This window comes from Pleurodeles waltl, chromosome 12, assembly GCF_031143425.1.
Source record: "Pleurodeles waltl isolate 20211129_DDA chromosome 12, aPleWal1.hap1.20221129, whole genome shotgun sequence".
Taxonomy (NCBI): domain Eukaryota; kingdom Metazoa; phylum Chordata; class Amphibia; order Caudata; family Salamandridae; genus Pleurodeles; species Pleurodeles waltl.
In genome coordinates this window covers 684,165,687-684,178,770 of record NC_090451.1, presented here as the reverse complement: position 1 = coordinate 684,178,770, position 13,084 = coordinate 684,165,687, and the positions used below count along the sequence as shown (strand labels likewise).

Genomic DNA, 13,084 nt, shown 5'->3' with positions numbered 1-13,084 from the left:
AGCAGTTCATTGTGCAGACTGATGCCTCTGAACATGGGATAGGGGCAGTTTTGTCCCAAACAAATGATGATGGCCTTGACCAGCCTGTTGCTTTCATTAGCAGGAGGTTACTCCCCAGGGAGCAGCGTTGGAGTGCCAATGAGAGGGAGGACTTTGCTGTGGTTTGGTCCCTGAAGAAGCTGAGACCATACCTCTTTGGTACTCACTTTGTAGTTCAAACTGACCACAGACCTCTCAGATGGCTAATGCAAATGAAAGGTGAAAATCCAAAACTGTTGAGGTGGTCCATCTCCCAACAAGGAATGGACTTTATAATGGAACGCAGACCTGGGACTGCCCATGCCAATGCAGATGGCCTTTCCAGGTTCTTCCACTTAGAAAATGAAGACTCTCTTGGGAAAGGTTAGTCTCATCCTCTTTCGTTTGGGGGGGGGGGGGGGGGGGGGTTGTGTAAGGAAATGCCTCCTTGGCATGGTTACCCCCTGACTTTTTGCCTTTGCTGATGCCAAGTTATGATTTGAAAGTGTGCTGAGGCCTACTAACCAGGCCCCAGCACCAGTGTTCTTTCCCTAAAACTGTACCTTTGTCTCCACAATTGGCACACCCTGGCATCCAGGTAAGTCCCTTGTAACTGGCACCCCTGGTACCAAGTGCCCTGATGCCAGGGAAGGTCTCTATGGGCTGCAGCATGTCTTATGCCACCCTGGAGACCCCTCACTCAGCACAGACACACTGCTTGCCAGCTTGTGTGTGCTGGTGGGGAGAAAATGACTAAGTCGACATGGCACTCCCCTCAGGGTGCCATGCCAACCTCACACTGCCTATGGCATAGATAAGTCACCCCTCTAGCAGGCCTTACAGCCCTAAGGCAGGGTGCACTATACCATAGGTGAGGGCATAGGTGCATGAGCACTATGCCCCTACAGTGTCTAAGCAAAACCTTAGACATTGTAAGTGCAGGGTAGCCATAAGAGTATATGGTCTGGGAGTCTGTCATACACTAACTCCACAGCACCATAATGGCTACACTGAAAACTGGGAAGTTTGGTATCCAATTTCTCAGCACAATAAATGCACACTGATTCCAGTGTACATTTTATTGTGAAATACACCCAGAGGGCATCTTAGAGATGCCCCCTGAAAACATACCCGACTTCCAGTGTGGGCTGACTAGTTTTACCAGCCTGCCACACACCAGACATGTTGTTGGCCACATGGGGAGCGTGCCTTTGTCACTCTGTGGCTAGTAACAAAGCCTGTACTGGGTGGAGGTGCTTCTCACCTCCCCCTGCAGGAACTGTAACACCTGGCGGTGAGCCTCAAAGGCTCACCCCCTTTGTTACAGCGCCACAGGGCATCCCAGCTAGTGGAGATGCCCGCCCCCTCTGGCCACAGCCCCACTTTTGGCGGCAAGGCCAGAGGAGATAATGAGAAAAACAAGGAGGAGTCACTGGCCAGTCAGGACAACCCCTAAGGTGTCCTGAGCTGAGGTGACTCTGACTTTTAGAAATCCTCCATCTTGCAGATGGAGGATTCCCCCAATAGGATTAGGGATGTGCCCCTCTCCCCTCAAGGAGGAGGCACAAAGAGGGTGTAGCCACCCTCGGGACTAGTAGCCATTGGCTACTAACCCCCCAGACCTAAACACACCCTTAAATAGAGTATTTAGGGGCCCCCAGAACCTAGGAAGATAGATTCCTGCAACCTGAAGACGAAGAAGGACTGCTGACCTGAAGCCCTGCAGAGAAGACGGAGACACCAACTGCTTTGGCCCCAGCCCTACCGGCCTGTCTACCCACTTCAAGAAAAGCTGCAACAGCGACGCGTCCCCCAGGGTCCAGCGACCTCTGGAGCACCTCTGCTTTATGTCTTTGGAATCAATTTAATTGCTCATTTATTTCAACATAATGTTGATTTCCTTCTGCAACAGATGTGAATGACAATGGTTTATCTTCTGTGGTGGTTTTTCTCAAAATTCTAACTTGTGATCGTATTTTATAAGATTCAACACCCAATGGTCTGATGTAAAGTTGACCCAGTTGTAACGTAAAGATACCTTTTCACCTACAAGCGTATTGTGAAGTACTGTGGCCAATGATAGGGTTGGCGATAGAGATATTGAGGGGTTGTATACTGCTGGTATCTGTATAGCTGATAGACCTCTCTGTATGAATACATACTTCTTCACTGTTTGCCTCGCGGGGACTGGGTGCATAGTTCTTGAAGCACTCCAAGTGATCTGGCTGTTTCTGTGTCTGATTTAATTAATAAACAGCAGAGCCTCATCTATATGGTGGTCAAACAAAGTCATGCCATTGTATGGCATATCTAATATTTTGCTTGGCCTTCTAGGTCTAAAAGATGTGGCTCGCAGCCAACCTTATCTACACAATACAGAAGCTCCTGCTTCTTGTCTGAAACCAGTTGATGTCATATCCATTGCCGTATCAATAACTGCCTCAAGGTGTTATTTCTCCTGCCTGAAGAATTACTTTTGCCTCTGCTTTTCCATTCTCTGGCAATTGCTCTAGGGATGGTCTTATGCACAACCCCTTCTGATGATTATATCTAGCGAGTATTGCTAAAGCGTTTGAGGCCCTTATTGAGGTGGCTGTTGTGGCAGAGAAATGTTCGCCAATGTTGTCTAGTCTCTTGCCCTCTCTGACTTGTGGTGCTGCTCATGGTAATTCTTTTTTCTAGATCACCTCTGAGCAGCTTGCATGACAAAGAAGTCTGATTAGGGATAGAAAATAAGATATACACACCTTTTATTTCTTGTCCAGGCATGAAATCGCTACTGCTGCCTTTAATACACTCAGAATTCTTAGGACCTCAACCCTGATGTGATTGGTTATTGGGATTGATTCAATAGTTTTCCTGACAGGTTCCTTAAAATCATAAAGGAAACAATCATTCTCTTTTGATGATTCTGGCAAGTCAAATCCTTTTTGATACTTTTTCTACTAAATTGTAGAAGCCACTAATACCATCTTAGGAGATTCCACCATTAGGCCAGTTACTTTTTCCACTGTGGTAGACATATAATCATCCCATGTGGAGCCTGAACACGGTAGAGATTTTCTAGCTGTCTGTCCTCGTGGTCATTATCTGTATCTGGTGCCTGTGGAGTAATGAGCTGTGGTTCCTGAGGTGAATGATGCATTGATTGAGTTATTGGATTACGTGGAGGCGGAAAATTAACTTGGTCGCTTGATGTGGTTAGTCAAGGCCAAGGACACCTGCATCATCTTGTCTCATGGTGTTTACATTGTGTTTTCAGACATGTCTAAAGAATATTGCCATCAATCAGCTTCATCACTATCATCTTGTTGCACAACAGACTGATAAATGCCTCTTTGATCTGATGGAAAATCTGTGTTTACATAGTCATCGTCCTCTTCTTCTGGATTCAGATTGAGTAGGACTGTAAGTTGGTCCAAAGGGTACTTGCTCATTTTTGGGAATAGGGTGATCACAAGAAACCTTAATGGGGCTGTCTGTTTTGGCATAAGAATCAGTGGAATGGGGATATTTTAGTGCTCATGGGTGGTGAGGTTATGATCAATCTAGTCAAAGGAGTTGTTGTTGTCGGTGGTGTGGTAATTGTTAGTGCAAGGGCTGTCATGTCTCTTGAAACTATAACAGAAGGTATGGTATCAGTAGCAATTGGTGTTTTTTGCTAATGGAATTCGTGTAGCTAATAGTGGTCATCATTGACGACGGGGTCCTGTTCATTAATGAAGGTAATATTTTTGTTGATTTTGTCCATGCCAACTTGGCCTGATGTCTTGGTCAGTGTTACTGATGAATGTGAGGTCGTTGATGCGAAAATCAACAATATTACAAGTGATGAAAGTTTGACTGTTGCCGAAGGTGATAGTTTCTTTCTGATCAATAATGATGTCTTTGACAGTGATACAGATGAAGTTCTCATCTGTGGCAAAGAAGAAGAGTGTTTTGATGTCTCCGAAGCCAGCTGCTTTCTAGAGCTTGAAGGAGCAGATTGGGTTCTGTGATGCATTTGTGACAGAATTTTTCCAGTCAGAGTTCCGATGTTTGAGGAAGGGCCCTCTTCTCTTTTGAAAATTTTTAAAGGAATTTTTAGGTGGTACTCCCTCAGATCTTGCCCTGAAGTACATTCAGAGGGTGAATGCCATCTTTTTCGAGATTTTACCAGAGATTTAGAAGCCTCATCTTTCCTTTCTTGAGGACAGGACATCTTCAGCCTTTGGCTTCTAGAGCCATAACAAACGGTTTTGTAGCGAATGTCCTACACATTTTAAAGTCCCTTGTTACACGTGCTGTATGTAAACAATAAATGAGATGGAATAGTCACTTATCTGACTGAATGAGCAGATCCCAATAGGGACCTTCTCACATGACATGTGATAGAAATATGAACTATGGTGGCATAAGTGAGGAGAGGTGAATGCTGTACTGTGCCTTGATTGGTTGAGTTCTGGCCATGTTTAATCTATTCTGTGTATGTTTAACATTGTACTGCTCACCATGTCTGTCGTGGGTCTCAAGCATGTGAAACTTTGAAACTGAGGCATACAGAATTTTAGAGAAAATCATAGTTGCCCTTTAAAAAAAACATTCTGTCTATAGAAGGGAGTGACTGTTAAAGTTTTTCTTCGCAAGGCTTAGCTACCAATGAGCACTTATTGAAATTACTGTTTAGGTTCACTTTACTTTTCGTAATAAAATTATTATTGCTAAAATAATGTACTATGTTCTGGGCATTTACACATAAGTTTGGCACTGTCGCCAGAAAATGTTGTTTGGAGCTCAAATTAATAGTGCCATAGAATATGATGCATTATTTGCCTTTTCCTGACTCATAATTTAGGTAACTAAGACATAATTTGATCCTCCACTAAATTCTGTGACAGCAGTAAAGTTCTGCACAATGGTTTCAGTTCTGTCATTTTGATGACAAAACCCCTTTCCATCTTTCAGGGATCTCTTGAAAAAGTTTGTGTTTATATTGCTGTATTTTCTGCAACAAAAGTACCCAAACATATAATATATATCTCAATTTTAATTGGGAGGTCTAGGTTGGCTGGTCAAATAAAAACTTGTGTCCTAGCATAAATGGTCATATGACTCACTGGGTAACAATCTCAAATAAACCCTTTTGAATGGAAAACTCAAGTAAATCCTTTTGAATGGAAAACTCTAAAAGGTGAACACTTTATCTTAATAAACTGAAGTATTTAAGGGGCATGGAGAACTCAGGTGTTTAAGGGGTGTAGAGAATGATGCTTTTCTACCAATGACATGTTATTAAAATATACAAGAAAGTATGTTACTCCCTTATTGGGGCAGGTATTTTAACATCAGCCAACTCCCAATATCCCCACTCCCTTATTGGATGATCCAAAAGGCCATACCCTCATTGCCTCCTCTAATGCAGGTAAGGCCTCCTCCAGGTCCTTCTGAGCATTGTCAGCCAATGCTTTGCATTTAACTTCTTCAAGACTGATCTTCTCGCTGTGGGCCGTCACTGCCTAAAGGAAAAGGTGATAGGATGAGAGCAGAACAGAGAGTCAAGAACCAAAAATCTTCTTCAGTCTCAGGAAATGAGCAATACATAAGGCTTCTTTACAGCATATGAGGGAATGCCACTGTAAGAGAATTCTTCTCTAGAGTTGAGAAGATTCCTGTTCTAAAGATAAATATAAAGTACTTATACGCTTTGAAGAAAATAGATGAACTTCGAGAATGTGATTGGATAAAAACAGACAAATAAATGGAGCAAGGACAGGAAAATGGGGTGAGAAAAAAAGTGGCAATAGGTTGGACAGGCATAGGTTAAACAGAATACAAAAAGCTGGAACAGGGAAAGGAGGTAGATATTAGTTACAAGCACTGACACTGTCATGCTTGGCTTTTTTTCTATTAAAACTAAACTAGTACTTTATTGACTGCCAGGTTTAAGCTTGCATGGGTCTTGCTAAATGGATGAATTTGTGGCCCTACTTTCCACAGAAAGTTACACTTTTTCATATGCATATTTGTCTCCTTTTCTGCTGGTCGGGCTTCTGAGAACACCTAACTATCAGGAAGTGGTCTAAACACATGAATTGTGCTTTGGTGACCAGAGAAGGCTGAAGGACAGGTTCTATTATGAAGCACATATTAAATATGAACTTACAATCACAGGGCCATATAATTATTTTTTAATGAATAATTGTGTTAGTCTTAACTCAGGAAGGAAGTAAACAAGCTGGGACATGATATTAGTGATGGGACCTTACAAATGCAGAGAAGAATTTCCTTCATGTCTGAAGCAAACACACAAAGATGTGACCAGAACAAGTACAGCCTTTCCAAGCTCTCTCTAAAGAAGTTCTGAAAAACAAATGTATATCCCATATGAACTGTGGCTCTATTATTTTTACAAACTTGAACCCAGCATCACTTACACTTGGAATAGGAGCACACTAAGTGTTGGACATTATGACAGGATTCAGCATGTGATTCTCATAACAAATGGTTACAATAATCAGCATGAGCTTACCTTCTGCTGTTCATCTGCTTCTCGCTTCTGCTGCACAATAATTACTAAGTACTCCTCACACTGCTTCTGGAATTCTGCCACTTTCTTCTTGGCCTCCTCCAACTTCAGAGACATCACTTCCACTTTTTGGCGTGTATCATCAATCTTGAACAGGCCGTTACGAAGCTTGTTCACTTGATCCCACAGTTCCTTACGTTTTTCGGCTAAAAGCCTAAACATCATAGAAGTGCATAAGAGTTTAAAAAGGAAACATGAAATAAATGTATTCTGATTCCCAGTAAATTCTATATCACAGGAGTGAAAGATCACTGCTGTCTAGATGCGTTGACATGAACTGCTTAGTCATGACTGAGAAGGAAGTTGCTAGTATGGCTAGGACTTGATTAATCCATTTCAATGAAAAAAGCTCTTCGCCTAAAGAAATCTATTATCTGGCCTGTAAGAACAGTTATCAAGCTTTGACATCCTTCACAGATTTACATGCTTAAATCATTCCATGTCACCAGACTTGGAATTACCGGGGAATGGTAGCCTGATGACAGGAAAGAGAATCTGTGAAAACTGCACTGCTGGAGAACAAGGTTGCTGCCAAAGGGTGCTCTTTGAACACTTTTGGTGTATATGTGAGTCAATATCGAATCACTCAACAAAAATGGTGTTTACCTGTAACAGTTATGCAGCATTAATATCTTTCATTGATTTGCATGCTTGAACTATTTCCTGATATCAAGTTAGGAACCCCGGTAGTCTAAGCTTAACATAGCAGTTTTTCAATATAGCAACTGTTACTCAAACCAACGATGAAATCTTCATTGAGCACACTTAGACCATTCATGTCACTATGTGACCTGAAGTAAAGGCAATCGAGTGGAGGGGCTGCAAGCTCGATCCCTCTTCAGAGGCTCCAACAGCTGAACTTTCACAGCTTGTAACAGCAAATAATAGCATCAGAAACAAAGAGAGTGCAGATTGAAATTTTGCCAGAAGAGAGACTGAGCAGAGCTTCCCTGTTACTAGGCACCACCAGAGAAGGAGATCTTGAAATCTCTACATTTGGTGATGGAGAAGGCAAGTCCGCTCTTGCAGAGAGCCCACTAGAATCTTAGGAGATTCAAGAGACTATCATGAATATCTCTGCCTTGCCTCTATTCTGAGGATCTCCTTCTTGAGGGATCCTTACAAGAGTGTGCCTTCTTAGGAGGAGACATCTCAGAGGCAGTCTTAGTAATCTTTTTCTTTTTTTTTTGGTTCTTCCTCTGCCTTCATATTCTGAATCATCCCTAGAAGAATGGTATCCACCATGTACTTGAGAGTTCCATTGGAAAATTTTAGCAAATATTTGGAGTCTCTTACGGTATGGGCTGGAGAAAGGCATACCCCATAGACCTAGTGGGGGTCAGTAACTACTTTCTTTCTTCCACTGGAGGGAGACTTCTCAAACTGAGAAAACCTTTTGTGACGTAAACTAATCCAAAATGGGGTACAAAATATTGTACTTGTCAGGGAGATGTTTAAAAGATTGAGTGAACATTGAATATTGTCTAAAAACTTTATTTTGATTTTAAAAAATAGATAGAAAACCTTTTACATGCTCTCAGATCCTTCTTAAGGGAGCCAGAAAAGGAACTGACTGGGTGAGGCAAACTGCCTGTACAGCACATTATGATTTGAGGAAGCTCCTCGATTCCTTAAAAAGACAGGAGTCTTTTTACTATTTACAATGTAGGTTTATCAGGCTGTATTGTTTTCTTTCACACTTCACATTTTCACCATCCTTTGCATCTAAGATGCTTCAATGTAGTGTTAAAAACGCTACTATTGTAAAGTGGTTTGTCAATTCCAGAACAAAAATCTGCTCTCTGATACACTGTTACAGAGTGCTGCTTATCCTATGGACAAAAAGACATTAGCACCCTTTGCTGTATTCTATGAACAATACATCTATGCTAAGTGCTCAAGGTCCAAGCAGAAAGCGCAGTATCATTCATGCGTTTATGACGATCAACGAGAATGCTACGATGCAGAGAATAGTTTTCTTCTCCACAGCAGACATAGGCTAGTTAAACTTTTGGGCTGCTCTATCCACTAACATGCAAGACAAACGCATCATACAGTGGAAAGCTCATAGGAATTTGTTCTGAAATAGTTTCTTCATTGTTTCAAAAGTATCCCAATCTGTATGTTGGATGTCTTCCAATGAAGCATCATAATCATGGTAGGTCTGCTTGTCCCCTAAACATGACCATCTCCTTCCAAACGCATGTCATGCACAATGTCTCTGCCAAGCTCTTGAAGTTGATTAACAGGATCATCTTGAGCTATACATTTAACAAATGGCGCATCCTGTAGTTTTGAAGGGGATACAGGTTATGGTGCCAAATCTACTGGTGGTGTCTGTGACATTACTGTTTGGTGCTATGGCTGAGGTAATATGGTGTAAACATTCTCCATCACCTTTTTCATTGAATGTATAAAGTCCATTGGCAGCTGTACCATCTGCACAAGGCAAATGTTGGGGAATGATGTCTATAGGCTGAATATAATAGGTGTAATAGGTAGGTTCTTCATATCCATAAAGCTCTTATCCATCATCAGAGTTATCTGCAAAGAACTGGATATCCAGATCATGTGGCTTCCCAGCTTGAGAGGCTCCATAATTGTATATCCTCCTCGTCAGAAGACACCGATCCTCATCAAATTCTAGCTTTGAATCGTTTTTTCCATAACCAGGTTTAGATGAAAGTTCACCCAATAGGTAACCTGGTGTTTCTGGTGTAATTCTAATGGGGAACACCAAGATCAGTAATGGCACCATAGAACCTACAGGTGTTTCAGAGAAGGTATTCACTTGGGAGTCTAGAGGCAGAAGTTATTACTGCAGCCTAAATTGTCATTGCTTGAGTCATCAACAATGGGAAGGATGTATTAACTGATGGCTGATACGTCATCGCCGATTATGGCTTTGTCGTTGGTGTTGGATGATTGGATGACTTTTAGTTGATGGTGGCGTCCAGGATGATTGCTTCATTGACAATGTCTTCATCAACGATGATGCAGGTGTTGACGGTGGAACAGCTTTTCATTTGTGGACACTTGAAGAAGGATATTTTGAGGTTTGCTTACTTGTCAATAACAACGAGCATTGATGGTGATACAGGCTTCAGTGATGAACCCTTACGTGGAGGGCACGTAAACAGCGTGTCTGGTAATGGTTTTATCGCCAACAGTTTCAAATGTGATGAAGTAGATGGTAGAGGCACTGTAATGTTCTTCTCACACCTCTTATTTGGTGGTAAGGCTTATGAATTGGATGGTACCACATTAAATACACTAGAAGGCTGCCCCTTTAGGGCAGGTGCAGAGGATCTCTTCGAAGGTGTTCCACAAGGCTTTGATGCTGCCTCAGAGGCTCAGTAATTTGATGCTGGTACTTGTAACTTGTGCTTCTTTGCTTTTAGAGCGTTTTTTACCAGATGGTGCCCAAGGTTACTCTGCAGTAACAAAACAAAGTAGCCTGCCCTCTCTGTCTTTTATAGTTTTGTCATAGAAGATAGCACAAATCTCAGAGAACTTAGGTTAAGTCCTGATTTACTAAGGAAGAAAATACACTTCCGATGGGGGTTTTCAGTGTAGACCTCCCCAGTTCCACAGTCCTCACAAAGATTAAAGAGAGTCCCTGGCAGAGAGGATTCAACCATGGTTTTGATATAAAAATAAAAATTATCTTGGATTCTGAGATGTTTAGAGTGATAAACCATACGCTCACAGGAAGTAAAGATTGCAGATTGAAATTTTGCCAGACGAAAGTCTGAGCAGAGCTCATGGGATTCCCTCTTACTAAACGGTAGAAAATCTGTCAGTTGTTGCCTATGAGGAAGTTTGAAGTCTGGAGCCTCTCCAACAATTAGCTGGTCTTCAGGTCACATAATGAGGGTGGTGGCTAAGTGTGATTTATGAAGGTTTGTCCTTTATTTTCAATGTCAGCTGCAATATTGAAAAACTGCAGTGCTAAACACTGAATACCGGGGTCATCGGGAGATTAAGCATGTGACTCCACAAAAGGTCCATTGCTGCATTACATTTAATGGAAGGAAAAATGACAAGCGTGAGGGTAAGAATCAATTAGAAAACACAAAATGGCACATCTGACCAAAATGCAAGATGTGGGTAGCAGTACGACCAGTAGGAATGTTAAGAGGGCTTAATGATTTTACAAAATTGTGTATATCTCACTTTGATTCAAAAACCAACAATTTTGAGAATTAGCATTCCCATTACGCATTTCCCCACCCCACTCTGGCCCCTTTACTGTCACTACAGAGTAAAATTGTCTCAATATAGTGCAATTAGAATTAAGACCTATTGGAAGGGAGGATTACCAAGTGGGAGCCATTTTCCCGGTCATAACACTATACTGAATGGCTTCTCTGTGATAGACATCTAAGTAAACTATGACAGCCTACTGCAAAACTGCACTAAAGTGATGCTGGCATTTTCTGGGGGGGAAGGGAGGTAGACCCACTGAAGGCATATTCTGGGCATCCACAGTTAAGTCAAAGAAATTGTGGTAAGGAATCAAGGGGGGGTTGGAATCAAGAGGGATGAAGTGATAGAGGCTCAAGTCAAGGAGGACCAGTGCTGAGGAGCAGAATGATAGACTGATGGAACAGCTGCCACAGTGTTTATCATCCACACCAGCTCCTATCATGCAGATATAAGTTGCCGCTGGTGACACAATAGATGCCAGTGTGGGGACAAAACCAAAATCTGTGTGTTCATTCATCACATTGGTAATGGGCAGCCTGTCGGCCAAACCCCAAATCGCGCTGTGTCTTTGTTCTAGTATTAGCAATAGGCCTCCTTCATGTACCCTGAAACTGACTAGCATTGTAAAGCTCTCATACTTCTTATAGCCGTCCACCAACTCCAGGTAATTGGTGGGTGTGACGTAGTTGTGTCTTCGCAGTTCAAGTTTCATCTTATGTGAATAGAAAGCCACGGATCGATGCATGGTCACAAATATCTGTGCCACTTTGTTGTGGATCTACAACAGGAAACAAAAAATGAGAATAGGTTGTTTAGAAGTATACTATAGGAGCTTTCCAATATCTTCAAAACAGGTTGGTAATAGCTATTTCTAACAATAGTGCAGAATTAGGATCTGCCACATTCTTATTGGAAGGCTTTCTCACAGTATCTCCTAGTGCATCTTGTATACTCATTGGAAGGGAAAATCAAATAACCTTTCATAAGGGTTTCACATTTAGAGTATGGTGGAGACAGCAATTAACTATAAACAGTTGAACGTAACTTCTTTCCATCTGGGATGTCATTTGGAACATGCCAATACACAAGCCATGGGACCAGAATGAACACCATAGAGCCACCCTTGGAACATGCTGATACACGTGCTATGGAACCAGTATAAATGCTACAGAGTCACAATGGTCACAGAGGTGAAAATGCAAATGTAGCTATTCTTGGTGAACAAAACATTGGCAATGATCGACACTGACAATTCAAATTCTTAAAGGCTAAGACAGTGATTATATCTTTCATATAATTTGATGTCCAGCTAATATAGCTAGAAATGTTGTGAAACATGGAACCTGATGTTGATATAATGGGACAGTACTGAGGGAACATTATTTTAACTCTAACATTGGTTCTACAATGTTGATTTATTTCATAAAGTCCTGTGACTGGTCAAATTTGCTTATGCTATAACTGAAGACCCTTGCTTTCCAATGCTAGTAAGAAGATCTACCAATATATAATTTTATAAGAGCAATAGCACAGAGGAAGCTTTTGTTTGGGATATTTAACTCCATGTATCTGCACATTGTTTTCTATTCATCCTTTACTATTTCAATTCTACTTAATTGACATGTACCAGTGTCATTTTGTTTATTTTATTTTACTTATGTACATCTTGCACACATATAACCTTTGCACCTACTTACTGGACCTCACTGTGCACGGGGACTGGACAAACTGACATCATATCTTATATTTTTAGATTGCCATTTTATATAATCTATTTCTAATTAAAAATAAGCACAACCAACAGTTGGGGCAATGCATGTGCAGCTCAACAAACATCCGACCGTTGGATCTTAAAGAGGCTCAAAAGCCTGGTTTGTTTATGTGCTCTTGCTGGATCTTGGTGAAAGTCAAAGCCTGGAAATCTATGAAAGTTCTAATACATTGTTAGCAGTCTTCAGCGTACTTACTCCTTCCATGTCTCCTAAATCCGTCCCAGAGAGGTACTTCTCTGCCACCTCCAGCAGGGCATCCTCGGGCCACTCCGAGAACCAGTCTATGGTGGTGCAGTTCACAAGAGCAGGGTATTGGCGTATTCGATTTCTGCAAGACAAAATTATGAGATCAGTTTGGCTGAGGACACAGCTTCATTGCATGGTTGAATTCCACACACCTGACAGTGGTTACTGACAATATTTTAGATCCATGGTTACATTAATCAAGCTACTCTCCAAGATTATACACTAACCATTGAATTACACTCATAGGTCCTTTTATCGTGGCAGTGAATGAGAA

At 41.6% G+C, this 13,084-nt stretch overlaps 1 protein-coding gene across 1 annotated transcript in view; it reads right to left on the bottom strand.

Moving 5' to 3' along the window:
* DNAH2 (dynein axonemal heavy chain 2) overlaps positions 1-13,084 on the bottom strand; it is a 1,666,550-nt gene that overhangs the window by 378,063 nt on the left and 1,275,403 nt on the right. The window contains exons 59-62 of the mRNA XM_069218683.1: positions 12,760-12,892; positions 11,431-11,570; positions 6,527-6,737; positions 5,397-5,513 (exon numbers count right to left, since the gene is read on the bottom strand). Coding sequence (XP_069074784.1) covers positions 5,397-5,513; positions 6,527-6,737; positions 11,431-11,570; positions 12,760-12,892 — 601 coding nt within the window. The remainder of the gene's footprint in view (positions 1-5,396; positions 5,514-6,526; positions 6,738-11,430; positions 11,571-12,759; positions 12,893-13,084) is intronic.